Source organism: Haemorhous mexicanus, chromosome 4, assembly GCF_027477595.1.
Source record: "Haemorhous mexicanus isolate bHaeMex1 chromosome 4, bHaeMex1.pri, whole genome shotgun sequence".
Taxonomy (NCBI): Eukaryota; Metazoa; Chordata; class Aves; order Passeriformes; family Fringillidae; genus Haemorhous; species Haemorhous mexicanus.
Window position 1 is genome coordinate 2,141,318 of NC_082344.1, and position 27,020 is coordinate 2,168,337.

The 27,020-nt window shown below is 47.9% G+C and overlaps 2 protein-coding genes across 2 annotated transcripts; one reads left to right on the forward strand and one right to left on the reverse strand.

Moving 5' to 3' along the window:
* Window positions 1–26: 26 nt before the first annotated feature.
* Window positions 27–22,002, forward strand: GTF2E2 (general transcription factor IIE subunit 2). Its single transcript, XM_059843597.1, has 8 exons — window positions 27–70; window positions 643–809; window positions 11,506–11,597; window positions 11,989–12,096; window positions 12,624–12,806; window positions 13,254–13,347; window positions 20,385–20,500; window positions 21,141–22,002. The coding sequence occupies exons 2-8, from the start codon at window positions 647–649 to the stop codon at window positions 21,258–21,260; spliced, it is 876 nt and encodes a 291-aa protein (XP_059699580.1). The 5' UTR covers window positions 27–70; window positions 643–646; the 3' UTR covers window positions 21,261–22,002.
* On the reverse strand, window positions 4,843–9,878 carry SMIM18 (small integral membrane protein 18). Its single transcript, XM_059843595.1, has 2 exons — window positions 9,799–9,878; window positions 4,843–5,496 (listed from the first exon to the last, which is right to left on the reverse strand). The coding sequence occupies exon 2, from the start codon at window positions 5,449–5,451 to the stop codon at window positions 5,155–5,157; it is 297 nt and encodes a 98-aa protein (XP_059699578.1). The 5' UTR covers window positions 5,452–5,496; window positions 9,799–9,878; the 3' UTR covers window positions 4,843–5,154.
* Window positions 22,003–27,020: the final 5,018 nt, after the last annotated feature.

Genomic DNA, 27,020 nt, shown 5'->3' on the forward strand with positions numbered 1-27,020 from the left:
CGCGGGGGCTGCCGGGAGCGGCATGGCTCGCTAGGAGCGGCATGGCTCGCTAGGCGGCGGCGGCGCGCGGGTGAGCGGGCGGGGGCCGCCCTGAGGGGACGGGGCAGCCCCACCGGCATCGGTACCGGGACGGGAGCGCAGAGGGGGACGTGGGGCCGGCCGCCCCGCTCTGTGCGCGGGTGTAGGGGCGGTGAGGCGCCGGCATCCCCCGGCCGTTGGTTTCCGCCCGCCGCGCTGCCACTTTGTTCCGTCCTGCCGGTGTCCGTGAGGCGCCTCGTTAAGGTGGTGCAGGGCTCTCCTATCCCTCTTCGGCATTCCCCTTCACACTCCTTAAGGTGCCGGTAGTGCACTGATACCTTGGCTGTGTTATTTGAGCCCGTGTTGGGGAAAAGGAGGAGCGAACAAGCACTAGATTGCTCCCCGGGGATGTGGTCACGGCACCGATCCTGCCGCGGCTCCCGGGGCGTGCGGACAGCGCTGCCAGGCCCGGGAGGGGCTCTTGGCCTGTCCTGCGTGGGGCTGGGAGTCGGACTCAGTGCTGGGACCCCCTCGAACTCAGCTATCCCGTGACAAACAGCTGCTTCTGCTCCTAAATACCTCGGTGAGGCCGACGCGTTTTTCTCGCCTTTTCCCCCTTGGCAGAATCATGGACCCCAGCTTGCTGAGGGAGCGGGAGCTGTTCAAAAAGCGAGCCCTCTCCACGCCGGCCGTAGAGAAACGCCCAGCACTCTCCTCCGACTCCTCTGCTTCCAAGAAGAAGAAGGCCAAGGTAGAGCAAGGGGGCTCCTCCAGCTCAAAACAAACCACAGGTGAGTGGAAGTCTCCTGTCCAGCAGCTGCTTGGTGTCTCCTGCTGTTTGCCTTTAAGCTGTGGTTTATTAATGTGAATAACGCTGTATCTGTGAGTTTTGCTGGTGGCTGTTGTCATTCTTTCTCTTCACTTACCACTTTTGGTAAGAAAGTCACTTGCACAGTGTGTAAAACCCATTCCCTGCTGTGCATGTGTGTTAAGCCTCATCTCGTGGCTCGTTAGCTGTTGCTCTGTTAGAGGAATCTCTGTTGCCAAAATTATTGATGTGAAACTGTGCTTTGGATGTGCTTTTGGAAACTGTGAGTTTCAGTTCTTGCTGGACAGGCAGTGCCATTCATTTTCTCTGTGTTTGCCATGTTGGATAGGGCCTGGAGCAACCTGGTCTAGTGGAAAGTGTCCCCATGGCAGGGGGTTGGAACTGGATGATCTTTAGGCTTCCTTCCTTCCCAACCTGTTCTGTGAATTTTTCTGGCAAGAGAGCATCTAGAACATTTAGATAACTGTAATTGGAGGGTGTTCATACCTGAGATGGGTTTTGCCAGGTGTATCTTGTTTGGGGATTTTGTTTTAGGGGTTTTTCCAGGTGTATCTTTTTTGGGGATTTTGTTTTAGGGGTTTTGCCAGGTGTATCTTGTTTGGCTTGCGTGTTGTAATTAACAGTTGCCCTTGTTTCACCTGGGAGCTAAGCTTTGCTCGTGAGCACCAGGCATTCCAGGGCTTTCTGCCTGCTTTACTGAGGAGTTTTGGCATTTCCCTGGGGAGGTGGTGGCAGTGATAATGAGTCTCTCAGTATCAAATAAACACTTAATAAAGCAGCACCAAAAATAGTGGGAGTGTGTGGAAACTGCAGCACCGGGGAGAGGATTTGTTCCCAAAGCAGTGGCAGTTCTCAAGTGCACTTTAAAGGTCAGATCAAATGCCAGGAGTTACTAAAACACAAAATACCCTGTTGTGCAAGCTCAGTCCATGTTCATATTTTGAATAATACCACCCATGGCTCTCCCCTAAACTCCAGGAGAAACAATAGAGCTAAAAACAACAGAGAAAAATGCCAGGGAGCTTGGGAGGAGGGAAGCATCTTCTGTCCCAGGGGAAGAGTTGGGAATTTGGGTATGTGTCTGCAGCTTCTCAGGCACCAAATAAAGTATCAGCCAGACATTCTAAAATAAATCAAGGGAGGCCAGGTTTCCATCCATCCCTTTTTCACACTCTCCAAATAAAACAAAGTTCTGTGTGGAATATCCTGGGCTGTGTCACTGGGGTGAGTGGGGTTTGCTGGGAAGAAGGGATGGGGAGTCAGGAAGAGGGCAGAGGCTACAAATGTGAGCCTGATCTGGAGGATTTGAGCAGACAAAGAAGGTTTCATTTTGTTTCTGTGGTTTCTGTGGGCTGAGGGTTTCTTTAGGTGCCCTTGTGGCTGTCAGACAATTCTCTTACACAAACAGGGACCCAGTGTGGCTCTGAGGAGATAAACCTGGTCTTTTATGCTGCTGGCTGCGTTCCAGGCAGTACCAGGGAGGTTCCAAGGTTTCTACAACATTTTTGTGCTGCAGAATCAAAATCCTCTGCCTCAAAACCTGCTTTTTATTTCACTTGCCAGATTGGAAGATGCCTGTCAGGATATATGGGTGTCAGAGTCAGGAGGTGGAGAAAAAAACTGATGTTGGGAAATCCCTGTCCCACTGCCCCAGAGAGACAGAAGCTAGGGTGGTCAGTCCTAGTTGTGTTGTGCAGTGGCCACAGAGGTGATAAAGGGAGTCACAGTGTTTGTGTGCTGGCACTGATAGTCCCTGGGTGTGCAGTGCCTCCCTGGCTCTGGTTCTGTGGCTCAGAGAGCCTGCCCTTGACACTTTTTGGGGGAGGAGAGGTATGGAGACCATGGTAATCTTCAAGAGACTGCTCAGCTGAATCTGGCCTGTCTGTCAAGTCTGGCTGTAAGCTTCCCATCACTCCTACTGTCGTTGTTATACAGACATTAATATCACTGTTTCAACCAGTTATTTGAAAAAAATCGAAGCTAGTTTACTCAGTTCAGAATTGGAACTGTAAAATAAATGAGATGGATCAAATCTGTTTGTTTCATTTTATTAATCAGCAGTAAATTGTGGCTGTGGTCTTTGTCTGAAGACCTTTGTCTCAGTGGTCTCTGCAGACAGTCATCAAAACCCAGAATCTTCAGGGACTGTTTTGTGGGAAAGAATCATCCTGAGTCTTCTCTGGTACTGTGCAAGGGCCCACCTTTGCCTTCTGTTCCTTCTGCCCACACCCATTCCCCTTTGCAGACCTGTGAAATGAAAAGCTGGGACAAATCCCAACATATGTCACTCCATGTGCTTCTCAGGAAGGCACTGCCAGAGCAGCAGAGGCTGGCATGCTGCAAGCAGTGCCCTCTTGTGTGCAGCATGATGGGCATTTCGTGGGAATGCTGCAAGTGTCCAGAGCATTTCCTTGTAGGAGAGAGACATGAATTAATTCAGTGCATCCTGATGGCTACTCTGGCCTCTTGAGCAGGGCTTCCCAGTCTGATGCTGTCACACAGCAGAAGGTGGCCTGTCATCCTTATCACCACTGGCATTATCTTCATCATCCATCTCAGTGTGAGTTCTAAATGATCTTGCACTCAGGGCATTGGCTTCCATCAGTTGTGCTTTTGATTTTGGGCTCGAAGCATTCTCTGCCCAGGGGACTGGTGCTGGCCAAACTTCACTGTAAGAAGTGTGTCTGTGGGGATTTGTGACTGCAGGAGGGAGTTTGTTTCTCCAGCTGAATCACTGGACTAGCTGTGCTAGTTCATCCTGCCCTGGGTGTCTTGTGACTCCATCTCCCCATGTGTCAATTAGCAAGCCTTCCACTGTGTCCAGATCTTCTGGAGCTTAGTCATGCTCAGCCTGAGAGGGGGATTTGATATAGGTAAAAAAAGAGATCATTATAGCTACTGGTCAAGGTTTTTCTGGCATAGATGGACTGTGCTGTCACTTATGGCTGTGGCCATTTAGGTGGGTTTTGTTTCCTTCATGACAGGAATGTTTTCTGGGGTTAAATAACTTGTCCCACACGTAGCTTTGCTCTGGGACATTTCTGTGGGGGTTCAGGAGGGTGAAGGACTTGCCAGGAGTTACTGATGGCTACACTGTTGGACGCTGTTATTAAAGTTGTCATTTGTAGCTGCAAAACCTGAATGGTTTTAAAAATCACAGACCCAGCACAGCTACAGAAGGCTGGTGAGCCAGAGGTGTGAGAGTTCTGTGGCCAGGACGTGAGGAAGGGGTGAGTGTGAACTCTGGGATGTGTCAGCAGGCAGATGAAGTCAAGTGAGATGAGTCAAGTGAGATTCTCTTGTGCAAAGTGCTGAAAGCTGCACCTGGGCTGGGTGCCATCCCCCTCTTTAGTGTGGGAGGTCTGTGGCCCATCTCCCTGTGTTCTTGGCAAGAGCTCCACCAGTTCCAGTTTGGCCTTGTGAGTTTGGGATAGGGATGATAGATCCAGCATGTCCCACTCCCTGTAGTGTTGTGGTTGCCACAGAAGCAGCAGCCTTGGGGCAGAGAATTGTCCCTGTTCAATTCCAGCAGGATTTTTGGGAAGGGTCAGATACTCTGAAGGTAGTGGCTTGTGCAGGTCTCAACACCCAGAAATCGTTGGCCAGACTGCATATGAAGTAAGGGGAGAACAGCTCCCTGGAGCTGGAGAAGTGGAGGAAGAAAGGGTCAAACTACCCTTTTAGGAGGATTAGAAAAGACCATTTTAGGGATACATTTCTTGTTGGTTTAGTCTTCCTCCCACCACCCTCTCATCTAAAAGCAAGAAACCCATGATAACAAGTGCTGCCAAAGGCCAGAATGCCCCCAGAATGTCCTCTCCTGCCTGAAGGGTCTCTTGCCATTTAACCCTCCTGCCCCAACTTTTTTCTTACCCCTTGTCTGTCTGTCCTGTCCCTGTGTGGTTGACTCGGTGGGACAACGCTGCTGTCTTTGCACTGAATGTGATCAGACTGTTGGACATTTTATAAATGTTTTCTTCAGTTAAGCAACAGAGTTGTATGCATGTTAGGCAGCATTTGTTCGGTCAGGTAGACAAAATTCTATGCTAGTCACTCAATATAAACAGCAAAAGTTCATCTATAAACAACAATCTTTCTCCCTCCCATAACACTGCAGTAGATTGTCTTTCTGCTAAGCACTTGGAAAGCCTTTGCCAATTATTCCAGCTCACATCCAGAGATAAAATTGCCACTGTGGATATTTAAGTCCAAAAGAAAAAAGCACATGACTTGCTCGTTGGTAAGCTACAGGAGGCTTCATTCCAGGTGTCAAACCAAGTTCCCCAAGTGCAGGTGCTCAGTGCTTCCTACACCACCTCTGTGTCCCGCTTCCTGAAGCTGTTCAGCATCGCTCTGACGGGGTTGGGCTCGTTCTCCAAGTCCTTCACAGTCTTGTTTTTCACACAGCAGCAGCAGTCCAGCAGTTCATACAGGAAAGCCAACACCACCAGAGAAACTACAGTGAAGATGAATATGATCAGGATGACAAAGCAGGCAGTGTTCCAGTTGTCATGGAAAGGGTAGATTTTTTGCACTTGGAAGCCCAGATACTGGGAAATGGATGTAGTAGTCTCATTCCAGTGGGTGCTGTTGAGGGTTGCCATTCTTGAGGAGCTGTCTGAGTATGCTCACTGGCACAGATTTGGGAGCTGAAACACAAAACCAAAGCTGTTGAGGACTCTGTCAGTCAAGGAAATGCTGTGATATTTATCACAAATTGGAGCTACTTAAACTCAGACTAAGTGCTCAAAGTTTCTACAGACATGGATTGTTGCATACTCGTATTTGCTCACCAAAATATCAAACTCCAGATGTGTAAGTTTGTGATAGACCTGGAACATTTGTTTTGGCAGTGTCTGGTTCATGCAGGCATGATGTGGTGTAAGTGATTTGGGAATGAGAGCTTTGCTTCTTTATTTCAATTATATGCACAAATAGAAAGTTTACAAACTAGATTTTCAATGTGTGCAGTGGTTTCAACCACCTGTGCATCTGCAGTCTTGTGGTGTGAAAGGCCTTATTATTTTGGAATTGCCTGTCAGCACAGACTTGTTCACCTGCAAAACTCTCTCAGGAGGGCACATTTCCTGACTTGTTCATTCCCCTGCTCTTCCACTGCTGAGTAGTCTGTGCTGGAGAAACTGGGCTGCCCAGATGGCCCTGGGAGCATTTGGAAGTCTTGTTCGTGGTGCTGCAGTCATTGGGGTGGATAACAAGGAAAACCCAACCCTTCCTGAGGAGTTCTTACTTCTGATTTTCAACTCTACCTAAGCCTGGGTTGGCACACAGCAGAGGAAGAGGCTGCTCTGTGGTGTGGGGGGAGATGAGGCAAGAAGCTGACTCCAGCAAATCTGCCTTTGCTCAATAGTCTAATGCAATAAAAATTGTCCAAGGAGCTACGGTAACTTCTGGTTATCTGCTGTGGCTGTGGGGTGTCATAATAACCTTTGAATCCCTCAGGCAATTTGAAAGTGGCTGTGGGAGGAGGAAATCAAGTCAGGTCTCCATATTTCCTTGAGGAAACAGCAAGGAGTTTTTAGGTGGAACGTGGTAGTGACTAAAGCAGTCTGAGCACCTGTCCTTATTTCTGTGAAATTATTAAAGAAAAGGACATGGTGAAAACCAGGTTCATGCTGCCAAACCAGCTTATGATCTATGTCTTATTTTTATTGTTCAAATATTATACATTTTGTTCTTTATCCTTTTATCTCCAGTGGATTTAAATTGAAACAAAAGAGCTTTATTGTTGGGAAGGTCCCTGGCATTAGTGTTCCACACAGACATTTACTGGAGCAGTTGCAGTAACTTAAATCTGTAGCTGAGTCCACAAATTAGTAATTGAATATACAGTGTATGACTGAGATGGATGGGATTAATTAAATTGTAGGTGGTGTTTTTTTTCCTTAAACAAAAGTTTACAGAGCAAATCCAAGCTAAAAATACTCCTGGCTTGAGTCAGGTCCTGGCTTCAGGAGAGTGGCTTGGTTTGGTCACGGTCTGGGAAGGAAACTCAGCCAACCTATTATGGGGCTAAAAGTCATGAGGGTTTTTGAAGGGGTGGCTTGAAGACTTATTTCAAAATAATCCATGAGACAAAGAGAAAGGGGGGAGCTGAATAAAAGGATTTAGAGTCCCCTTTGAGGAGTAATTGAAATAAGCAAGATTTAATTGTGTATTTTAAATGGCAAGAGGATACCTTTGGGAAAGAAAGGAGTTTTGTTTTGAACTTTGTAAACAGATTTCTAGGACTGAGGGTTTTGTTGGAGTCTGTTACACTTCAGTTTGCTCGCTCTGTAAACACCAGGGCATAAAACCAGACTCTTTCTGTGATGCAAAATTTAGTAATTTTTGGTGGGATTTTTTCATTTATATTGCTCAAAGTGATCAAGATCTGTGGCCACTGGAGGGATTGGTCAGATCTGCTCTGTGTAGCCAGGACCCTTTGCCAGCACAGCTCTCTGCCAAGGCAGTAGTTCTGTTCCCAAGAGGAGCATCTTGGGCACAGCACGGCCAGGGAACAGTGCAGCAGCCATTCCCTTCCCACTCCACAGGCTCCATCAGGGCAGCCATTCCCTCTCCAGTCCACAGCCAGCCCCTTCCTGCTCCACAGGCTCCATCAGGGCAGCCATTCCCTCCCCACTCCACAGCCAGCCCCTTCCTGCTCCACAGGCTCCATCAGGGCAGCCATTCCCTCCCCACTCCACAGCCAGCCCCTTCCCGCTCCACAGGCTCCATCAGGGCAGCCATTCCCTCCCCACTCCACAGCCAGCCCCTTCCTGCTCCACAGGCTCCATCAGGGCAGCCATTCCCTCCCCAGTCCACAGCCAGCCCCTTCCTGCTCCACAGGCTCCATCAGGGCAGCCATTCCCTCCCCAGTCCACAGCCAGCCCCTTCCTGCTCCACAGGCTCCATCAGGGCAGCCATTCCCTCCCCATTCCACAGCCAGCCCCTTCCTGCTCCACAGGCTCCATCAGGGCAGCCATTCCCTCCCCAGTCCACAGCCAGCCCCTTCCTGCTCCACAGGCTCCATCAGGGCAGCCATTCCCTCCCCATTCCACAGCCAGCCCCTTCCCACTCCACAGGCTCCATCAGGGCAGCCATTCCCTCCCCACTCCACAGCCAGCCCCTTCCTGCTCCACAGGCTCCATCAGGGCAGCCATTCCCTCCCCAGTCCACAGCCAGCCCCTTCCTGCTCCACAGGCTCCATCAGGGCAGCCATTCCCTCCCCACTCCACAGCCAGCCCCTTCCCACTCCACAGGCTCCATCAGGGCAGCCATTCCCTCCCCAGTCCACAGCCAGCCCCTTCCTGCTCCACAGGCTCCATCAGGGCAGCCATTCCCTCCCCAGTCCACAGCCAGCCCCTTCCTGCTCCACAGGCTCCATCAGGGCAGCCATTCCCTCCCCATTCCACAGCCAGCCCCTTCCTGCTCCACAGGCTCCATCAGGGCAGCCATTCCCTCCCCAGTCCACAGCCAGCCCCTTCCTGCTCCACAGGCTCCATCAGGGCAGCCATTCCCTCTCCAGTCCACAGCCAGCCCCTTCCTGCTCCACAGGCTCCATCAGGGCAGCCATTCCCTCCCCATTCCACAGCCAGCCCCTTCCCACTCCACAGGCTCCATCAGGGCAGCCATTCCCTCCCCACTCCACAGCCAGCCCCTTCCTGCTCCACAGGCTCCATCAGGGCAGCCATTCCCTCCCCACTCCACAGCCAGCCCCTTCCTGCTCCACAGGCTCCATCAGGGCAGCCATTCCCTCCCCATTCCACAGCCAGCCCCTTCCTGCTCCACAGGCTCCATCAGGGCAGCCATTCCCTCCCCACTCCACATCCACCAATAGGGCAGCAGTTTGCACAGTGGAGAGATGTTTGTCTTTATGCCAGGAGGTGGAATTTAGTGCTCCTTGAGGAGGAGGAGGATGATGATCTCTCCACAGTGCAAGGCAGATGAGGATCAGCTACTCTTTGCTGTAATTATTGAAATATGAGGCTGAAGTAGCTGTTGCTGGCTGTTCACAATTACAACAGCACTAATGAGGTTAGTGTCCTTGAAAGCTGTCAAAAATGGGCTGGTTTCCTGCAGTTTTACTTATTTTGTAACAGCACAGGTCAGATTCGTATCATGAGCCAGTCTGATTTGCAATCAAGTCAGCAGTTGTACGTATCCAAAATGCAATGAGGTAAATATTTAATGCACTAGGTTTTAATTTAAAAGCATTAGCATCTTTGGGCACTGCAGAGGAGCAGCTTTATTTGAAATCATATTCGTGGAGCAGAGGGAAATGACTGGCAGAAAATCCTTTTAATGCAGCTCTGAGGAAGCCCTGTTTAAGAAGGCACTGAGCATTTACAAATCTCAGGTGCATTCTAACCCGGCTGTTTGCCTTGTATCGATGGCTGCTCCAGTGTTTCCAAAGGTAACAGCAGGCACAGGGATTTTCCCCTACCCAGTGTATACCACATTTCTAGAACAGGCTTCTCCTCCACACACACACACACACAGATCTCTTTTAGGCAGCTAATTTACGGAATGCCCCCTGGGAGGTAACACTGCTCACATTTCAGCTGGAGCTGTCTTTGTTTTAAGGAAAACCCTTTCGCTGTCATTTCTGTGAAAACACATAGAATCAATCACCAGGAACGTGAGGCTGCAGGAAACCAGCCACCTCCCCTGCAAGGACGAAATCCATTTTGTTTACTGAATCTTGGCTTGTTGTGTTAGCTCTGCTGTAAGATGGAGTGGTCATCAATTTTCCATTAGTGCACAGATGGTGAAAGTGCTCGTCTGATCGTGCAAGACAAGCTCCTCCGCGTTCGGCGGGATAAACCCTGCTCAGCCTAGAGAAAAAGCATTCTGATTCCAAGAGGCTTTTACAGGTTCTCAGCTTACAGGCATATTTTCTTTCAGTAATAGAGATAAACCTCAGAGAATGTTATAAAATGATACACACCTACCTCTTGTGTGAAAGGATGCTGAGAGAGCGCCGTTCTGGTCCCTTTTTTTAGTGCAGCCTATGGCACAGCTAAGATGGAGCTTTCCTTCCATTGGCCAGAGCACGATGCTGCTGACAACTTCCTTTGTGCTCATTTGCATCGAGCCCTCAACCCCAGGAGTAAATCATTCATAAATGTGACTCTTACTGTCTGGAATGAGAAGCAAACGCCTCCCTGTTCCTGTTTTTTGGGGTGGGATGAGCTGGTTAGCAGAGGTTGGCCACGACCCCGCTCTGCTTTGTGCCGGGATCAGCCATCAGACCATGACGTTTGAAGTGTTAATAGCTGCAGATTTCCAGCCTCACCGTGTGCTTGGATTCTCTTGTCATGGACTGTAGCAGGCTGCAAGCAGGCAGATTAAACCAGATAATCTTCCTGATTCCGTTCAAATCTGACAGAACAAAAACATGATAAGTTGTCTTAACTGTTTGTTGTACCTCTGAATTTCTTTTGCTCGCTTCAGACCTCTCATTACATCTATGATTTTTCTATTTATTTATAAAATGTCCTACGTAGACATTAATTTTTAATCTTAAAAGGGAACCCTGTAGGGGAAAATCCCTATGGGCCACATCTTCAGGGGGAGCTGGCTTTTGATTTTCCTTCTTTTAATTTAGTAAGCAGAATAAAATATTCTTCTGTAGCTGGAGTTACAATGATATTTCTATGTTAATTTTAGAATTGTTGTGCTGTGTAAAGCCTTTAAGACTTTGATGTCAGCTAACAGCTTCACAATTCTCTACTTTTCTCTTGCTTCACTGATTTTTCCACAGAAACAATAGGAGCTCCATATCTCTGAGATAACTGTTGTCCTGTCAGATGTACTTAGAAATCACCAGAGGATTAAACAATCCCCATGGTGGCAAAGAGATGGTGTTCTTTTTCTGGAGTAGCTGAAATTCCAGAGAACTGTTGCCATTAGGTTGGAGCAATGTTGTGCTGGTAATGAGCCTGTGGCTTGCGATGGTGGTTTGTGGATATTTGTGTTTAATGTGCTGTGCTAAGAGCTGACGTTAATGAAATGGTCATTAACAACCTTGCAAGAACTTTTGAAACAAAATGTTAGCAAACCTCCTGATAAAGACAGCCAGAGTTGACAACAGAGGGGGTTCTGAGTTGTAATTCCAGTGATGAAACACACCAGGTTGAATTGGTTTGCATTTGTATGGCTCTGTTTAATACATTCTCCACCAGAGCTACTTGAAACAATAATTTTTTTATAAAAATCACAGCCTTCCTTTACCTGCTGTGTACCATGAGTGCCTTTGGGGAAGAAGGGAAGCTTTGTGCCCCCATCTCAGCAGCAGGATGGTATTGGTGAAGCAAATGCAGTGCATTATTTCAGCGTGGATTCATGTAGTGTAAATGATTATGGGATGTTAAGCCACCAAATTAATGTTCTCTTGTGCCAGTAACTTGCTGCTTTCTTACCTTTTTATTTGTGGAGTTCTGCTCAGAGATGTTTCAGAGCAGTGTCCTCTGAGTCCCTGGGTCTGCATCAGGATGTGTGCAAGGACTCACCTGGGGGTGGCTGCTTCTGCCACTCCTGTTTGTGTCCACAGCTGTCCATTCAAAAGCTGCTGGAAGTAGAGGGAGAACGTGATGGAGCTCAGGGCCAACAGGAAGCTATCAAAGCACCCTCTAATTGTTTGTTTTCTTTCCTTGTAGATCACAGCAATGGATCATTTAACTTGAAAGCCCTTTCAGGAGGCTCTGGCTACAAGTTTGGAGTCCTTGCTAAAATAGTGAATTATATGAAGGTATGGTGTTTTGGTGTAAAATAATACTGGTTTTAAATAATTTGTTCCTTGTCCTGTGGTAGCTGAAAAATGCTGGATGTTTCAACCTCTGAATTCTTTTACTGCAAGAGTGAGAATTTCAAGAAACTGCTCATTAAATTCAAAGTGCTGTCAGTAAATGAAATTGTCAGCATATTGTTCCATAACTGAAATCCTGATTATCCCAGGTCACTTTACAACCAAGAGAATGGGGTTTATTTGCAGGAATTTCAAGATGCTGTCAGGTTTTGGGATTCATGGGCTAGTGATCAAAATAAAGTGTAATTTGTTGCCGACCTCAGTTACTTTTTGGTGATAGAGCTGCTGAATAAAGTGAGTACAGAGCTGTAAGAGTTGCTGTTTGCTTTTGCAGACCCGGCACCAGCGTGGTGACACACATCCACTAACCCTGGAGGAGATACTGGATGAAACACAGCATTTAGATATTGGACTCAAGCAGAAACAATGGTTAATGAGCGAGGTAAAGAAAACATGTGATTAGATTTTCATTAAGGAATTCTGACAAACCTGAATTACACACATTTGTTAAATTATTAATAGGTAATCCTTTCTTCAACAAGTCAGACTGTAACACTCCTTGCTGGTAGCACTGATATTCTGGGGAGCAGAAACCTCTGGTTGTCAGGGAAGCTTGACTTTGCTGAAGTGTTCCAAAAGGTAGCTCCAGGCATCTTCCCTAATGCACCAGGATATCAGAATGGAATGGAAGAGCTCCTCCCACGAAGCGTATCTAAAGTTATCACTGAGCTTTTGCCACATGAGAAAAGGTAAACAAACACCCTGCAGCACCAAAGTTGGGTCCCTTCTCTCTTAGGAGGTGCTCTGTATCTTGGTGGATTTTAGGATCCAAGGATTTAGAATCTGTTTAAACTCCAAGCTCCAGCCTGGCAGCTGTAACGTGTGGTTCATGTGCTCAAAAGCACACCAGGAAAAAAGCCCTAAGTATCTGCAGTGTTTCAAGGTTTGAAATTTCTGTCCCTGTTACAGGCCCTAGTCAACAACCCAAAAATAGAAGTTGTGGATGGGAAGTATGCCTTCAAACCCAAGTACAACTTGAAAGACAAAAAGGCTCTGCTCAGGCTCTTGGACAAGCACGACCAGCGAGGGCTGGGGGGAATCCTTCTGGAAGACATCGAGGAAGGGCTGCCCAATGCACAGAAAGCCATAAAGGTGAGGAACACGTGTCTGCAGTTCAGCTTTCACTTCTCAGAGGGAAGAGAGACACTAAGAGCTTTCTCATGAGCTGCTGCTGTTCTTTTGATAACTCAGGTGGCATTCCAGCAGATCTGATGTTGTGGCCTTTTGTGTATTTCATCCTTTACGTTCAGATTTGCCCTGATGTCTCAGCACAGCTCTCAGAGCTCTTTCTCACAAAAGACTCCTGGTCTCCCACATTCCAACTGCAGGCATTTAGTTTGGCTTTCACACCTTGACCTCAGTCCTCTGAATCTCATTTTTGATTTATTAGTGTACTCATGTGTTTCGTGGCCAGTTACTTTGCAGCTTCTCCAGTTTGTTGTTGCTTTTATTAGCACAAGGTCTGGCTCTGTTGGGGTTGGAGACCTTCAGCTTGGAAACAAAGTGATTTTGAGTTGTTGTTTTGCATTTGTTTTTGAGGCTTTAGGGGACCAGATCATCTTTGTTAATCGCCCTGATAAGAAGAAAATTCTTTTCTACAATGACAAGAGCTGTCACTTTGCTGTGGATGAAGGTAGGTGTTGCTTTACATGGGTCTCCATGACAGTTATCTGAATTCACCTTAAGCACCTCTGTGTGTAAGCAGCCTTGAGGTAGAGCAGTCTTTCAGGGTGATAATAAAATATTAGGTGTGTCCAGATGTGAGGGGAGTGTTTATATTAACATGAGGCTAACTCACTGGAGCGAGTCCAGTGGTAATATCCCCTGCTTTATGATGGCTGCATTGGAATAGAGCACCAGGAATCCAAGAAGTGTCTTCAAGAAGAGACTAAAAACCACCTCACTGTGAATGAAGTGGCATCTAACATTTTTCTGCTTAAGGAGAAGCCAAAAAACCCAAAAGAATGATTTGTGGGTGCAAGATTTTTGTTGGGATTTTTTCCTGTTTATGAACCATGTGTCTTTTACTGGGAAATGCAGCAAGAAGCCATAAATGGAACAGAAGGAGGAAGCACAGAGGGATGAGATGTGAGCAAAATTCTTGAGAAGGGGATGGTTGCAGCTGGGAGGAGAGCACAGACCTGGGGCAGTGCTGCTGCCCAGGACTGGAGTGGATTTGGGGCTTTACAGGTTCAGCATGTTAGCTGTGTCACAAATGGTGGTAAAATCCTCTGGTGCCATTCTATGCACAGAAATCAATCACAGAAATCAGGGTGTGTTCCAGTAAGGACATAAATGCCAACATCAGGTGTCTGTAAATGCAGAAAGGGGAAGGCAGTCTGTGTCAGAAGATCTTAAAATTTTGAGTGACTCAGTGACACTGAATACTTTCTTTTTTTAATGTATTGTTCTTGTAACATGACACATAAAGCCATTGCATCACACAGCATCGCATTGTGTATGGTAAAAAAAAGGAGTTTTGATACCAATTTGAGCTGCTCTACTTACAGGACCACAGGAGGATGCATAAAGATCTTTCTTTCTTTCTCTGCCTACCTCCAAGGGAATTTTAATTTCCAAAAGAATTTATCAACTGAAGATGTGTATCATTAACTACTTGTAACGTACTGAGAGTACACACTTGTAATCTCAGTAATTATAGCTTTGTTTCACAAAGGTGATTAAGTAGAGGTGACATCTACAGCATTTTAAAATATAAAAAAATATCTCAAAAGGCTGAAGTGAATTTCTTTTTAAACGATGATTTCTGTCATTTCTTGGTAGGGGCAGTGAAACTCTATGCAAAATGCAGGATGGATTCACTGGGGAATTTCTGATTTCCAAATGTTTAGGAGTTTACCATGAACCCTGTCCTTCTGTTGAGGTAGTGCCTCTTCAGTCCATCAGCCCACAGTTTTTGGGGGCCTGAACATGGCCAAAACATTTAGAAATCAGGGCTCTTGCAGTAACTTTTGAGACAGAGCTTTTAAGTTTTAGCCACTGGTTGTATCATGATTGTGTTGCTAAATGAATGTTTTTTCTTGTGCAATTTTTTCCAGATAGCAGGAACCCAACCATACTAAAAGAGTTATCAGAGGGAGGTCTCTACCCTGTTGCTATTAGCTTGTAATAACTCCAGGATTAGCTGTGAAATTTCATAACAGAGCCCATTTTGTTAAGATATACAGAGAGGCATCAGGCAGCCGGGATAAATCCCGGGCTCCTCTTACACAGGACGTGTTGTAGCACACCCATGATTGCTTTGGAGCAAGCTGTTGCTACCAGAGGGAGGAAGAGGTTAAAAAAGCTCCTTAAAACGCCTGGCCTCCTGCTGAAGGAAGGCATTTAAGCCTGCAGTGTGTGTCCTGAAGGGATCCTGTGAGCAGTGTTTGTAGTTCAAGGTGGCTCTGCTTCCTTCTATCCGCAGGTGGCAGCAGCTTCCCATCCCAGCCAGAAGTGATGTTTTGTTGTTGCTCTGTTCCTGCTGGTTTTGGTTTTCCTTTTGATGCTTTGTTCTGAGAGGGGGCAAGAATATTTTCTCTTCTGTGAATATTGTGATGCACCTGCATATGCCACAGTGCTGGAAACATCCCTAAGTAGGTTCACTCCCTCACTGCAGCTGGAGCAGGTCCTTTTGCCAGCTCTGTTATCCTGTGATGAAGGAAGCCCATCCTTCCTGAGCAGCTTTGCTTTAGGATTCTTTCCAGAGCAGCAGAAGGGTGTCTCTTAGGGAGTCACTGGCAGAATTGTCTGTGCACAGGACGAGTTATGACACGTCTCTGCCTTAGCAATGCTACTGCAGCTCATTATCTCTGGCAACGTTAAAATGAAGTTTTTAAAAAGGCTGCAAAATAAGCCTTGAAGTGTTGGCAGACTCTTTGATCTAGCAGCCGATGACAGTTCAAAATATGTTTCTAGTTTAATGTTTATCCTCAGAAATAAGGGCTCTGTGCTCCTCGGTGCACGGTGCTGCCGTATGGCATCCCAGCTCACAACGTGTTGGCTGAGGGTGATAGCCTTGAGAAGTCAAGTGTCCTCTCCCACTGCTGCCTGAGCCAGGGCAATTTGGAGCTCTCTGCCTGGAGCATTAGGAGGACCTCCTTTCTACCAGTGCCTGCCTCTGCCCTTGATGGCTGAACAAGCTTTTCTTTCTCCCCCTGTGAAAATAAATCCCAATGTATCGCAGCAACGGAGCGCTGCCTATATATCGAGATCTCAAGGGTACTGGAGGGGGTTTGAGCAGCAAGGAAGGGCTTTTGTTCTTCCTTTTATGTGATTAGCCGAGGAAGGTTCAGATTGCATGTGTTCCTTCTGGACTTCCTGGCTAATTAATCTACTGTCAGTGGTGTGGAGCTGAAAGTGTTTATAAAAGCAGGGCCAGATTTCAGGTGCTTCAGCCAAGTCGAGGCTGCCTGTTCATGCTGGGGGAAGCACTTTGCATGTGAACAAGGCTTTCACCCCTGTGCTGAATGCTGAAAGGCCAGTTGGATTGCCTGACTGCTAGAGATGGTATCTTCCCCAGCTGAATGCACTATAGGAAGTATTTTCTTGCTGAAAAATGCAGATACTTAATTATTTTAAAGTTCTTCCTAAACCTTTGAAGGGCTTTAGAAAATGGCCAAAGCTTCTGAAATTGAACACTGTAAAAACTGCTTGGGATCATGCTGATTTACAGCTGTGGTGGTCCAGGAACAGCACAGATTTAGCACCAAGCACCTTTTCCTTCTGGTATAAATCCAGTGCTGCATTCCCTGGGACTGTTAGGACTGTTGTTTCTTCCCTTCTGCACTGTTATTGTCTGGTTTTGTCCTTTGCTCAGCTTTTGGCTTGGCTCACTGAGGATTTTTAAGCTGTTTTTAATCTCTGGCAGATTTTATTATGTGTGTGATGTATCAGTTTATCTCCACAACCATCTCAACCTTTCTGCAAGAGCAGGTGAGGCAGTCAGAAGTGCTGGATAAGCCTCTCCAAAGTCACCAGGCAGTCATTTACCCATGACTTCATTCCCCAAATGTAAGCATTTACAGAAAGGAAGTGTGTTAGAGTATAATCACTCAGGGAATGTCAGTGCAAATTGTTTTCATCTATGAGGCACCTCGTGATGCTGTAAAATCAAGGTAACTGTGCATCCTTACCCCTTGGGTGTTTCAGAGAGAGAAGGTGTCTGCAAAATCTTTGTTATGCTGCCCTCAGCTTAGCTCTGAGTTGTTTCCTGCTGGTCAGAGCTCATTGTTTTCAGTTTTGACTTCATGTTGCTGGAGATGTCAGCAAACATCTAAACTGGCTTTTCACCAGCTCCTGGTCTCATTTCCTCCTCTCAGTACTCGAAAGACCAGAATTTAGCTCTCTGGAGGAGCAAGGAGGCAGCCTGTGAGTAGTGTAGATTCTGTCCAGTTCCTGAGCTAACGTGTTTTAGTGATCAGGTTGCCGGATATTGTGTGTAGGATTTGTTTGGGACACTTGCCTCAGTACTGGCATCACAGCTTTGTGCCTCTTCTAGGGAAGATCTGCACTGGAATCAGGACTTGAAAGCTCTGTGGAAAATGCAAATCTCTGTGAGGGTTCAAAGCCCCTGCATGGCTTTGACCAGGAACTCGAGGGAGATTTCTCCCCCTGGGATTTTTTCCGGGCTCTGCCTTGTCAAAGCAGCCTAAGCCCTGCAGAGATTGTCAGCTTGCCTGAGGGCAGCCTGCTGCCATCAGGTGAGGCCTTGCTGTCTTTTTATCCTCCTGCAGCCATTTTACCTTCATTCTGGCTGATGGATAAAATAATTTAGTGGCTCTGAGAGAAGAGTCTCACCTTTTCTGTGCTGTGATGGTGTGAAGATCACCCAGCAGTGAGCAGGGCACGGAACAGGAAAATTGAATGTGCTCTGTCATCATAATGGCTGCAGGCACTACAGGAATGCATACATCCCAACCTGTTCTCCATGGCTGGCTGGAGCAGGCCAGCATGTGGGGAGCCTCCTGCTCCAGCCATCCCCTCACACCAGCCCTGAGCTCCTTGTGCCCTGTGAAAGACCTTGTGGAAAATGGATCTGGTATATTGAAGCCTGCCCTAGGAGCTGCCTTCTGCTGCTGCTGTCTGCACTTCAGACACACAGCAAAGGCCAGAGTGACAGCACTTGGGATTGTTCTCAAGGAAACCAGGAAAAATCTTTCCCTGTGTCAGCTCTAAGGTGTATTTTCTGAGGTGCAGAAGTACCACAGCTCCAAATGCTGATGGTTGTTTCTTGAGAGCTGCAGTTATTGCCAGCTTTTCCCACAGGTTCTCATATTTCAGAGAGGATGTCACAATAATTCAGAGAGTGTATTCCCAAGGTCTGAACTTTCCCTGGCTGATAGGGGCATAGTCCTTGGAGACTTAAAAGCCTGACAGGTACTGTGTGAGTGGTTCAGTGCCAGCCATCCAGCTGCTCTCTTCCTTCAGCCCTTGCACTTAGCCCAGTGTCTGGTGTTACACCGAGTCAGTTTTGTGATCAGGTGATGGATGGATCTCCCTTTCCTTCTAGATGACACACCAAGTGCAGACAGCTCGTATGCGCTGAAGGGTGGCAGCTCCCTGTGCTTCTCCACTTTTATCCTGTGCTTTTAGTTCCAATAGGGAGTGTTTCCATGTTGTTGTGACTCCCTCTTTCCTGGGCAGTGAAGTGTTTTAAAGCCCCACATGGAGCTCCAGCATGGGGAGAAGTTTCTTTTGCAATTACTGCACTCAAAGCAGTAGTGCTGAGAGCAGCCTGATTTACGGAGGAGTTTTTAAATGGAGTTGCAGAATATGATATGGTGACTCTGGTGGGGCCAATTAGTGGATTAAGTTGTCTGTATGTAAAGTCCATTCTGGCTCTGCACTTTTGGATCTTGGTGCCTGTTCCATTTGTATTTCTTGGCCGAGTTTAAAAGGTGGATGTGAAGCTGGAGTGATGGTATAACCGTGGCACTACAAGAAATGCAGACCACTGTAGTTAGATATTAACTGTGATCTGCACTTCTGTGCATGCTGATCCCTGAAGAGCTGACCATTTATTTTCTAGTGTTTAATTTTTCACTTCTGTTCCCCAGAAGAATGTAGACCGGTTTAACCTTAAGCACCTATCCTCAGCTTTCCTTTTTTTTTGCACCAGGGTGTATTTATCCATATATCCTGAACTCTAATGAGGAGACACATTTGTTTGCAGCAGGATATTATAAATAAGAGGCCAAACCTTCTCCACCTGCTGCAGTTGGATGGGGTGAGGGATGGTCTCTGATAGCAAGCACAGGCAGCAGCTATGTTCAAAGCCTGGAAACCCTCTCAAAATGGATGAGCAGATGGAGGATGTCTTGACTGCTGTGTCAGTCCTTGCATTAAGGGATGTGCACACTGATCCCAGGGTGCTGGATAGCCTCTGAGAGAAGCAGGCTGTGAGCTATCTCCCTGTAACCAAAGGTGGTGTTTTGACAGGTTTTGGTTCTCTTCAAAACCACTGCATTACCAAAACCAAACACTGTCATTCTTCAGTGGTGAAATTCCTTTCTTTTGTTTCCTGAAAAGCTGGGGCAGTCTCTTACTGTTGGCAAGGGGAAGAAGAGGAACGCCTGAGACTCGAAGCATGTATTTGCATAGAAAAACAAGGTGCTTTAGGCAGGGAATTGTTCCAAGGGCAGGAACCAGGCTGGTTTTGTACACTCCCATTTGGTTGCAGTGTGCCCAGAGCCAGGATACCTGTGGCAAGCGGGCACTGGAGCGTCTCATCCCCAGCTGCACAGGACAGATCCTTAAGCATGCAGAGGTTGTGGTTGTTTTGACAACTGTATACTAAATTTATCTGGAAATAAAAGGAAAAATTTAGTCTTGCCTTGCTATGTGTGCTTCGTGTTTTATTTATAGTTTGTTAGCCAGACCTGCTGACAGGATGTATCTTAACTCCCTGCCTGGGGAATGAAGGGAGGTAGGATCGTACCAGCCGCTGCCTGGAGAAGGCATTCCAGAGGCTCTGTGAAACTTTACGTGAGGCAGAAAGTGTGCAGGCAGATGGCAGCTGCTCTAATTAAGACTTACTGTCTCTGTCTGTTTTCCTGCTGCTGTGGTTTTTAAGGTGTCTCTCCTCTTTTTAACACCAGAGGAATTTTTGTACTTTGTTATCTGTAGAGCACGGTGCGGATCGTATTGCAGTGATAAACGAGCTCAGAGCCGCTGAAGTAAATGTCTCAAACCTTCAGTAAATCAGGCGATGGGGGGATGAGGAGTCTCCCAAGTCAGTGGCAGCTGAGGATGTGTAAATGAAGTTGCCATTTATGGTTAGTGGTTGCCCTTCATCAGGATGTGTGAAACTCATTCACAGCCTACACAGCTCTGGAGATGTCAGGCAAAAAGAGACTCGGTAGCAAATGAACACTGAAAAGCGCAGGTTGCCTCCGGGTGCTCCTGATGCTCGAGTGCAGTTTAGCTTGAGGGTGTTTTGTTGTTGTTTTGTTGGTTGGAGTTTCATCTTTTCGGGTTTTGGGTGTTTTTGGCAGTGTGTCAGCATTTGGAGCGGGTGAAGGCTGTGCTGAGTGAGTGCCTGCTGGCGGTGACAGACTGACGTGCCAGAATGTTTGAGTGTTTGAAATCAAGTCTCTCTCCTTCCCTTCCTGTGGGGTCTTTGCCCAGGGTTTGCTCACTGGGATATAAAACCGAGTTTTTTCGTTTCAGAATTCCAGAAGCTGTGGAGGAGCATTCCTGTGGATTCTATGGATGAGGAGAAGATAGAAGAGTATCTGAAACGACAGGGTATTTCTTCCATGCAAGAAACCGGACCAAAGAAAATAGTAAGATACAAATTATAGATTTTCCTAGGAAATCCCTCCCTTCCTGATCCCTCAGTGTTAATTCCAAAACGTGTTGGTGAGCCTATGCACAGCTTTGTGGAGCTTGGGGGAGTGTGGCCAGTGTTAAAAACTGGAAAAACTGAGTGCTGTAGCCAGCAGTCAGTGATTTTTATGACTTGTTAGAGCCGGTGTCATTAATCCGAGCAGCATCACAGGAGGGCAAACTCCAGGAATTCCTGTGAGCTCCACAGTGGAAGATTCTGCTTGAAGCTGTACAATGCATCAAGAATAGTAGTATTTTGGGAGGAAAGTGGGGGGGTTAACTTTTCTGCTGAACAGCTTTGAAGTCCTGGTGGGACTGTGGACAGAACTGTGGGACATGTACCTGCTTCTGTAGCTGCACTTAAGAATGCCAGCTTTACTGTGCCTGGGATGCCGTGGCTCTGCTCTGTCCCCGGGGTCATCTCCCTGCCTGCATTGGAATTGGATGCTGTTGCTTCTCCAGGAGCCAGCACTTCCCTTCCCTGCCCACCCCTGCTTCTGACAGAGCTCATCTTTCTCGCCAGTGGTGACCAGCACGGTGTCACACGTCGGGTCAGGTGTCACAGATCTTCTGAGTCCTGTTTGTTTCTTCTTGCAGGCTCCCATTCAGAGGAGGAAGAAACCTGCCTCTCAGAAGAAACGCCGGTTTAAGACTCACAATGACCACTTGGTTGGAGTATTAAAAGATTACTCTGATGTGGTTCCTGGCAAGCAGTGAGCACTTGAATTCTGGAGCAAACGCGCGTTTCTAGACGGGCTTTCTGCTGCTGGGGCTCGGTGTCTGCTCACACAAAGACTGACTGTATATAATAATGTGATGTGTTTCCCCCACCCCAGCAAGTGCCAGAGGTGAAACAGGTCAGTTTAAGAGCAAGTATGAGATACTAAATTTAGAGGTTAATTTAATTAGCTAATGGGAAACGTGTCTTTGAGTAAGAGGTTCTCACTAGTTGCCTGTTGGCATAGGGTGATAAATGGTGCTCAGCATGTAATGCAGGAATTCCTGCTCAGTGCTTAACTCTGCTTTTACATTGCTTAATGGGTATTTACCTGGAATTACTTACAAGGGCCTTTCTAGTGGGATTGAGTACAGCATTTGTTTTACCTGTTTCAGGAAAACCTTTTCCTAAAATCACTGCAGGCAAAGTTTCTTTCACAGTCAAATACACCCACGGTTTGTATGCTTCTCCCTTGCCATGGGACTGAGCTTTACTGAAAGGTGGTGATATCTGAGACTCAAACTCAGAAAACCCCCCGCTCCAAAAATCCCAGCACGCTGTGGGATGGGATACAGCCAGAGCTTCCTAATGTTAATTAGGAATTCCCCTCGGCGATGTCTCCTCACTGTTGTGGGTAAAAGTGTGTTGCACCTTCTGCTCTGTGCACAGGAGGGAAATAAAACGACGGTGTAATATTGAAGTGTTATTTTTCTTTTAAGTAATAAATTTACAATGCAGGTTTCCAGTCTTGCTTCCTTAAAGAATGAGAGAATTGGCAACTTTCGTGCTTGTTGCGTTTTCCTTTTCGTGGAGGTAAAGGAATCTTTGCTATATTTTTGTCCTCTCAGTGACTTACTGTTCTAGGCTAACGCTGTCATCTCTTTAATGATGGCTGGGGAGAGGGGAGGAACCACCTTAAATGCAAGCTGCCTGGAGATGCCTGGTGGTGTGTGCAGCACAGCCTTACATGGACCGTGGCCAAATGGTGTCCTCTCGATAACTTATTGTTATGTTCCGAAACAGAGCCGGTCAATGCTGATCCTGTTTGCACGGCGCTGCAGGAGAGGGGCTGTTCCTGTGTTCTTCCAGGGTTAGGATCAGAGATAAAAGAGGTGCCTGCAGCTCCCCACTGAGGGCACATCACTGCTGCTTGAGCTCAGGCTGCTGTCTTGCTCGGTGCAGCCAGGGTCGGAGCAGAGGCCGTCGGATGCGGCCACGTGAGCAGATGAAGAATGAGCCTTTGTTGCTGTGGCACTGAGCAAGTTCTGTCAGCTTGGGGAAATGTGCTTCTGTAAGTGCAGCGTTTATCCTTCTGGTTTGAAAGGCTGCTCTTCTGAGAAACAGGCAGTGCTTGCAGCCTTGCACATGTCAGCCCTGTTTAAGGAGCTGCCAAATGCTGTTAGGAGGTTTCTTCTAGTATTTTAATATATATATATATATTTCATGCTTTTTAAATATATATGTATATATAAAAGTGTGCTGCTCCAGATGATTTTGAAACTCTTTTTCTTTCCTATATCTTCCAGGTCAGCCCAAACAATTCCTCTTGGCGCTTTTTAGTTTTGCATTACAACTCTGCTTTGAGTACCTGCAGCACACTTGCAAAACTGTTAACCTCTCTTCTGTCATCTTCACTCAAGGTAAAAAAGGTTCCCTTCCATCTGCTGCATTTTTGAGCAGTGATTTTTTTGGTGGTGGTGTTTGGACAGCAGCAGAGTTCTGAGTTGTTTTCCTGTTTTTGGGGAGTCTCATGGAGTAACTTCCCAGTTATCTTACATAACACTGCCCTTTCTCTGCAAACCAAAGCTGGCTGCAAGGTAGGCTACCTGCTTTGTTTCTCTGCTCAAGTGATTAGGATAATAGAGTCTGAGTCTAAAGAAAATGCCTCCAGCTACTTTGAAAGATTAAAAATATGTTAGGTCAAAAAAACAGGAAGGCAGGAAAGGGAAAATGACTGTGAGCCCTGTGTGTTGCACTGGCCTTGTCAGGCTCCAGTGTTCAAAGGAACAAAAGGGTCCAGGTGGTGTCCAGTTGGAAAGACTGAATTAGATGCTTTGCCTCACTGGTGTTGCCTTCTCCTCTGCAATAGTAGCAGAAAGGGCATAAATAAGTTTTGCAGCTTGTTAGGGTAAAATCTGAAAAACAGCTGAAGGGCAGCTCATGTTGGCCTGTTAGTGGTGTCATGGACTGTAGACAAGCAGTAGTGAAGCAAACAAGTTCAGACAGTAATGACAGAATTGTAGAGTCCCAAACTGGTTTGGGTTGGAAGAGACCTTAAACCCCATCCCATTCATCCCATTCCAACCCCTGCCATGGGCAGGGACACCTTCCACTAGACCAGGTTGCTCCAAACCCACTCCAACCCAGCCTTGACACTTCCAGGAATGGGGCAACCACAGCACTGGGTAATCTGTGCCAGGACCACAGCACCCTCAGAGGGAAGTCTTTCTTCCCTATATCTGAGTTAAATTTCCCCTCTTTCCTTTTGTACCCATTCCCCCTTGTCCTGTCACTACAGTCCCTGATGAAGGGCCCTCTCTGGCTTCCTTCCTTCTGTGACCCTCCAGATATTGGAAGGGGCTTTGAAGTCTCCATACAATCTCCTCTTCTCCAGGGTGAACAGACCCGATTTTCTAAGCCTGTCAAAAAGAAGAGAAGCATGAGCTCCTCTCTTTTGTGTACACTTCAGGAGTTGGATTTTGTTTCCCAAAGATGCTCCCAGTGCTCCTTTTTTTTCCCCAAGACCTCTTAAAAATCAAATGGTGGAACTAGAAAACATCTAGTTTTTTTCTAGGTGTGTCACATGGATCTCTACTAACTAACTTCTTTCCTAAAAGTTGCTCTGACTGCAGACTTATTCCACCTCCTCCTCCTCCATTATGAAGATCATTCTAGAAGGGGATGGAAAGCAGCAGGGTGGTGTATGGTTGAATGAGAAAACTGACATGAGGCGATGTGTACGAGAGCTCATCTATAATTCATCCTGATCACTCCAGGCTTTTAGGGAGCGGAGGAGAGCCAGGCCAGGGAGCCCTGGGAAGGGTAGGGAGGCCCTGCACGTGGCTGCAGCCAGTGAGGGCTGTCACTTCCGATGAGCACGGGCGGGCGGTGCCGGGCCACCAGGGAGAGCCGAGCTCCCCTACCTGCTGAGGGGAGGGGCTGCCTTTGCAGATTAGCAGAAGCAGCATGGTGCTGACATCTCATTATTTCCAGCTTTGTTGCTCACTTTCAGGTCGTTGCTAATGTACCCGGCCCAAATTCCTTTGTGTGTTGCTGCCTCTGGGCCTCTGGCAGCTCCTGTTTCTGGGGGAAGGATGGCCGGGAGAGCCAGTGCTCAGTGTTGGCTGGTTTAAAATGGCAAGGCTAACCACTGGCAGCCATCAGGGAGAGGAGAGCTTGGATCTCAGCCTGCTGGTGATGGCTTCCTTCTGCTGGCAAAGTCAGGGATATGGCAGAGGAGGTGCTCTGGGATTTGATCTCCTCCTAGGGGAGGGAGGGTCTGCCCTGGCACTGTTCCGCAGGTCTGTCCTTTGACTCTGTGGGTGTGTTCTGACTGTGTCAGCCCTTCTCAGGCTCTCTGGACACATCCCTGCCATGCAGATCAGGAAGATTGGCATCTCCCCAGAAGAGAGGGCTTGCCTGGACACAGCAGGGCTCCCTGGCATTGCATAGCTGTAGCTGTTCCCTTCCCAAATGAGGTGACCGCAGCCTTCGCCGCTCCAGCAAGGGCCAGCAGAGCTAGGGAAGCAGTTGGCTCTCTGCTCAGCAGCAGGGAGCTCCCAACTGGGCATTGTGTCCAGTTCAGAGCTCCCCCTCTCTTCAGTCACCCCTCCATCCCCAGGGATGCTGGCTGGAGCTCCCAGGCTGGGAGCAGAGGGCCTGGGAGGAGTCGCGGGGAGCTGGGACTGCTGAGTGTGTTGAGCAGGTGGCTGGGGGTGTATCTGGTCACAAGGTACAGCAATGTGAAGGGCAGTAAGGAGGATGATGTGGTCAAATGCTTTTGGCAGCTATGGCAGATGACATAATAGGGGAATGTGGGAAGTTTGGCTTGGATTTTAGGAGGAAAACAGCTGGTGGGGAGATGTCTCCATCCATGGAGGGTTCAAGCATTGCCCAGACAAGACCAGGCTGCCCAGGTCTCTTGGTGGCAACAGTCCTGTTGTGAGAGGGAGGTTGGATCAGAGACCTCCTGCAGCCCCTTCTACCCACCTGTGGGTCTGAGCCCTGGTTCCTTTGCTGCTTCCTGGCATGCTGTAAGAGCAGTTTTTGTTTCCCCAGGCTTGCTTTCTGCTGCTTTGGCTTGCAGTGGCCTCTGTGTTACTCAACAGCCCAGGAAAAACAGCCATGACTCTGAAAACCCATCAGTGCTTCTGTGGCTGGGATTCACGTGTCGAACAGCTCCGGCCTCGTGGGTTGGACATTGTGCAGAGTACAAGCACAGCAGGGAAAAAGGATGGTTAAGGCAGGAGGCTGTCCTGCCATTAAGTTAATTTTTTGACTATATACCTGCACTTCTGGGCTTGCATCCAAGGCCTGAAGTACTCGTGCGATTTCTTCCTGCCTCCATCAGTTTGGTTGTGTTCTCTATTCCCTCTTGAGCTGGTTATTAATTATGGAGACTGCAGAGATGAAGTCCAGACTCTGCTAATGGTTGACTTCCCTGTGTTTTAGAGACAGCATTTCAAGGACCTGCTAATGGTACTTCTCAGCTTTGCTTTTTTAAGCCCCACTGTCATCTTGGTTTGTACCTTGAGTGAAGCAGGTAGCTGTGTTCAGATGTTGGCTGGAGCCTGGTTCTCGGGGCACATGACATCTGCAGCATCCAGCTCCTGCCCCTGGGTTGGAATGTCCTCCTTTTTGTGCTGGCAGGGAGAACAGAGCCTTGCCTGGCAGCTCTCAGGCAGTGCAGTGACCCTTGCAGGGTGACACCTCTCACTTTCCCCTTTAGGAGTCGGGGAACAAATCCGCGCTGAGTGCTGTTCTGGGCCCCAGCTATCCTCACAAAGCCACCCATATCTTTGCTCTTAGCCACTGGCTTCCCTCAGCCTGTGTCTCAGCCTTTAAAGCTGCCTGGTGCTCCCCATCTCTCCTCTCCCAGCCTTGTTATTCCTTCTCCCCCTCTCCCAGGAGCGGCGCTGGGCTTGCTCCTCCTCCCTGCCCCATCCGGGCTGCGGGTGCTGCCGGCCTCGGCGCCAGCTCTGTCTGCCCTTTGCTCTCCCTGGCCTGGTTGGTGCATCTCCATTCCTGTGGCAGGACCCCTGTCCCTTCTGCTGCTGCCTGACCCTCCACCTCAAATCCACTGAGAAATATGGCTCTCCTTCTCCCACACTGTTCCCATTTCTCTGGTGTTCACTTGCGTCCATCTGATGTGGGGAATCAGTTTCCTCTCGTAGGCCCTGCCAAGCTGTTCCCTGCCTTTGCAGCTGCTTCCAGCCTGCTGCTGGTCAGCCAGCCCCTGTGCAGAGATGCACAGGAAGGAGCTGCCTGCATCCCCCCCTCCCTGAGCTTAGCCTTATGCTAGGGGGATGGGAACAAACAGACTTGGGAAAACGGAAACAATGAGAGTGCAAAATCTCACTTTGGTTTTTCCAGCTCTGCCTGTTCGTATCCCCCAGGACTTATCCCTGGTATCGGATGGCAGCTCTGGCCTGGGAGTCCCTGATCCCGTTTTGCAATTCTCCAGTGTCAGCCAGCAGCTTGGGCCTTCCTGTAAGTGCCCCAGTGGTCACAGGGAAGGAATGTTCCCCCGGCCGGCCGCA